This window comes from Triplophysa rosa, unplaced genomic scaffold, assembly GCF_024868665.1.
Source record: "Triplophysa rosa unplaced genomic scaffold, Trosa_1v2 scaffold497, whole genome shotgun sequence".
In the NCBI taxonomy this organism is placed as follows: Eukaryota; Metazoa; Chordata; class Actinopteri; order Cypriniformes; family Nemacheilidae; genus Triplophysa; species Triplophysa rosa.
In genome coordinates, this window is record NW_026634504.1 from 1 (window position 1) to 4,758 (window position 4,758).

The 4,758-nt window shown below is 34.3% G+C and overlaps 1 protein-coding gene and 1 long non-coding RNA gene across 2 annotated transcripts; both read left to right on the forward strand.

Annotated features, from left to right (window-relative positions):
• Window positions 1-262: 262 nt before the first annotated feature.
• LOC130550959 (annexin A3-like) lies at window positions 263-3,441 on the forward strand (the record flags this gene model as incomplete). Its single annotated transcript, XM_057328497.1, has 10 exons — window positions 263-357; window positions 470-583; window positions 743-833; window positions 919-998; window positions 1,086-1,142; window positions 1,502-1,595; window positions 1,690-1,785; window positions 1,919-1,977; window positions 2,063-2,185; window positions 2,591-3,441. Coding segments are annotated over 10 exons (866 nt in total), but the record flags the coding sequence as incomplete, so codon positions are not given.
• A 279-nt stretch (window positions 3,442-3,720) lies between these two features.
• On the forward strand, window positions 3,721-4,758 carry LOC130550961 (uncharacterized). Its single transcript, XR_008962515.1, has 5 exons — window positions 3,721-3,825; window positions 4,216-4,247; window positions 4,319-4,357; window positions 4,449-4,533; window positions 4,728-4,758. It is a non-coding gene; the product is annotated as an uncharacterized LOC130550961 (long non-coding RNA).

Sequence of the window (4,758 nt, forward strand, 5' to 3'; positions counted from 1 at the left end):
TATGTTATATGATTTTGAGAATGATATTCCATCAAGTGGATATTGTTTTTTTCCCAATTATCAGGTACAAATGAGAAGACTTTAATAGACATACTCTCTTACTAGTTATACTCTCTTACATACTATCATACTAGTTGGCTATAGGCCTACATGTGGTATGTGCATTTATGATCTGTTATGAAATGTAATGTATATGTTGTATGATTTTGAGAATGAATGTTTGATATTTTATTAAGCATCGTTGATCATTTTTAATTATCAGGTACAGATGAGAAGACTGTGATAGACTTACTGACCCACAGAAGTAGCAGTCAAAAACAGGCCATTTCTAGAGCATACGAAGAATGCTCAAAACGGGTAAAATCTTTCTTATACCTGTAATAAATAAAGTGGGTTTGTGTGTGCACCCAATTGATAAAAAGCTACTTCATTTGTTTGTCTTGACCCTTGTTGTTGTTGTTGTGTATAGATTCTTGTAAATGACCTGAAGAGTGATACCGGTGGTGACTTTGAAGATGTCCTTGTTAGGCTTGCAAACCTGCCTGCAGTCAATGACGCTAAGGATATAATTAAGGCAACAAAAGTAAGTTATGTTTCTTATTTTCAAATCTTTTTTTTCAGTGTGCAACATTCTAAACGACCAAATATTCCAGAATGGAATATTTGAAATCTGTATGATAATGCATATTCCTATTCCTATGAATATTCTATTTTGTTAATACGTTCATGAATGTTATTCCAGGGGGCTGGAACAGACAAGAAAATCCTGATAGAAATATTAGGTTCAAGGACAAATAAACAAATCAAGGAGCTGTCTGCAGCTTATGCTGATGGTGAGCTGGAAAAGATGACGAATATAAACCATTTTAAAGAACAACAATTAACTAACTAAATACTATTTTGTCCGCTGCCCACCAGAAACAAAGAAAACACTAGTACAGAACCTAAAACATGAAGTTTCAGGGGATTTTGGCAAAGCCATTGTGACGCTTGCTGAGGTGATTATATGCACTTGTACAGTACAGTACATATACGTTGTAAATTGTTTATTAAAATGATTTTTAACAACTTTCTCTCATTGTAAGGCGGCAAGGGATGAGAGCACCAGTGTGAATGTAAACAAGGCTAAAGAAGATGCACAGGTGAAAAGAACTCATTGCAAAGTTTCTCTTTTAGCCTTACACAAGTAATACAAGTAATAAACTACGTTTGTTAATATTATTCCATTTTAATTTGTCTTTTAATATAGTTGCTATTCTGAAATTGTATCATTAATTTTACCAGTCACAATGCAAATATACAGTATAAATAGATGTTTACTTTACAATCTGGTGTATAGGACTTTAGGCGTCATACAAAAACCGACTGTATTTTAATGCAGTTGCACAAATGTTTGCTGCCTATATTGATTATTTCTACTGATTGCATCTAATGCGCCTAGGACATTGGCATAGTAATGTAGATACATATTAAATATAAATGTTAATGGTTTCCTCTATAGGCTCTCTATAATGCAGGAGAGAAGAAGATGGGAACTGATGAGGCCAAGTTTATTGAGATCCTCTGTAAGAGGAGCATCCCTCAACTGAGACAAAGTACAAACATAGAAATCTAATTATATAGGTTCACATTAAATAGAATGTACAAAAATTTGCAGTTTAAAATAAAACTTTAAATGCCCCGTTGCAGCATTAGTGGAATATAAAAACATCAGTGGCAAGACTCTGCAGAAGAGCATTGAGAAAGAAATGACTGGAGAAATGGAGGAGCTGCTGGTTGCCATTGGTAATTTTTTAATAAAAGCAATGAGTGTAGTACATTGCAATGAGTGCAACACATTTTTGGACCCAAATTTGGAGTTCTAAATTTACTCCAAAAAATATTTTATTGCAATAAAGTATGTTTTTTTTCTCCCTAGTGAAGTGTATTATGAACACTCCAGCATACTTTGCTGAAAAACTCCATGAAAGCATGAAGGTACAAATGCAAACATATTGCTTTGTATAATTGAGTTCATACAAAACTGACATTTATTAAATATAACTACATTTTATATCTACAGGGAGCAGGAACACATGAAAGCATTCTGACCAGGATCATGGTCAGCCGTGCAGAAGTTGACATGATGGACATCAAAGCTGAATACAAAAAGCTCTATCAGCGTTCACTCTACAAGCAAATAAGTGTAAGTACTCTCCACAGACACATCCACATTCCCCCGAGATTTTAGTTTAAGTTTCATTCTTTAAGTTGTGTGAAACCTGATCTTCAGGTTTTTAGATTAGAAACATAGAACAGCAACAAACTAGACATTTAGTTTCTATTGACAGTCTGTTCTTCATACCTGACAATGACAGAGAGACTCATTTTTCATCTCTGTCACTATTGTCCTCTTTCCTTCGTCCTCTGAAAATGATGTCTGTGACATCTGTGTTGCAACTTTCCATGCAAGTGCAACTCATTTATTCGTAGTGATGGATGACTTGCTTGAGATTTTGACTCTTTGTTTGCTGTCTGATGTTATGAAGCGTTCTGTACTGATTGTCCCTGTGATTATAACTATGGGTGACTTTTTGCTGCTTTATTTTAGTCGGATGTGACTGGAAACTACTGCGACTGCTTGAGGATGATTTGTGGAGAAGACTAGCACAAAAAAAACTACTGACTTCAAAGATTACACTTTACAAGTCGCTGCAATGTAGTCTTGTTGCTTTATTATTTGTACTCTGTTAACAAATGCATACCATTAGATGCCTTAAATCTTTTTCTTTCATACATGGTTTCAGCGAGCAATAGTAGTTTCTAGGGAAATATATATAAAATATGTTTATGTCCAGGTTACTATGGGTGATGGTAAAACCCAAGAAAATATAAATGAAGATATAAATGGAGGTACTTCTTATTGATTTGTGATTGATTTTTGACTGTTAATGATCTTTGTGGTAAATGGACAAGGAAAGACTGGACAGAAGGCTAATGAAAGGCATGCCTTAGTTACCAAGCTACATTAGAAAATTATTTAAGACTATCCATTCATTGTATTTTGCAAATTGTAAATGTTTTTGTTACAACAGAAATTACAGACTTTTTTACACCGCGCGCATAAAAATCACTGTAACGTGATGTCTGGGCTACATTTAAAATATGATCAAATTATTTATCCCACTTCATTGATTTTCATTGGTCTAAATGTCACTTTTTTGTGACTATTTTTCATGTCTGTGTCTGCCTCAATTACATTTATCAAATGTTTTCTTTTAAGTCCTGATAAAATGTCATGAATAAAATACAAATGTATGGAACATCTGTTAATTTATAGAGTGCCTAGGGAATAGAAGAATGATATGGAGATAAATGTTGTGGTGCTATCATTTATGGTGACGTAATGAACATGATGCCTGTATTTGTGCCTTTTTTAGCAATAAAACGAATAGTCCATCAGTTGTGTGTGGTATGTCAGATTTAATTGCTAGTTAATAAACCTTTGAACTTGAAAAAACTCTAACCAGTGCAAAATAAATTCACTATACATATGGTTGTTACATGTTACACTAATAAGAATTTGAGTGAATATTGACTATAAATACCATAAGTGGTGGGTTTTGACAGACTTTTATAGTTACGCAGCAAAACAAAAGTGCATGCTTTTTTCAGGTTAAAGTAGTAAATGCATAGCACCTCTGTGGTTGTTTCGAAAGGGAGAGGCTGAGAAAGAATGTATGTCTATTGTAAAATGACACCACGCAACTCACACACCCCAGATAAGCTCATGTGAGTTGGAGGTAATACCGGAGACAGAGCTGCGTTCAATTTTATATCGCTAAGGTAAGAGCTCCAAAATAAATAAATTAATACAAAATCGACACAATACATGTACTGTAGGCTGTTTGATTTGGCCTACTGTAACTTTTGGTGTACTTGGTAAATTGCGAGATTGTGGAAATTAAAAAGGTGCACGATCTTTATAGCCTCAGACAGTCATAGTAATAGGCTACTACAATAATAGCTATCTGTTAAAGCAAATTATGTATGATGTTATTCTTTCTTGTCTTTAAAATGTATTAAATAGATTAACATGGCGTGAAATCAAAATCCCATTTGCTTCTGTTAGAAAATATAAAAGAACAAGTAAATAAACTGGTTTCCATGTGTGAAACACTTAGCCCATTCAATGATTTGAACCTGTATTAGTCTATTCTTCGTGCTTGTCAACAGAATTCACTGCACCGGAAATGGCACACGTCTGGGTAAGTGATACACATCTGTATACATTCTTGACGTGTATTGGTGGTGTTCTGTTTTGCATTCTTTTTTGCAGGATGACTTCGAAAGCATGCTAAAATCTCCCTATCCTCCGGTAAATAACTTAATTGTAGTATACCACTTCATACTTCATATATAGGCTATTTTCCAGCAGAATTCATACGTGACTCTTGTTTATTGTTAAGGCGGATAGAGGGACTATTAAACCCAAGGCTAACTTCAATGTTAATGAAGATGTTGCTGCTCTGCGCAAAGCAATTCAAGGCTTCGGTACGTAACATTCAGATGAGATGTGTTCTAGTCCCTGTGTTCCTGCTACGTGCATTGCACCTGTAGCCTATGTGTAGGCTACATATACAGTTTTGCTTTTTGGTCTTGATGCTGTATAACATTTAATTGATATGTTATATGATTTTGAGAATGATATTCCATCAAGTGGATATTGTTTTTTTCCCAATTATCAGGTACAAATGAGAAGACTTTAATAGACATACT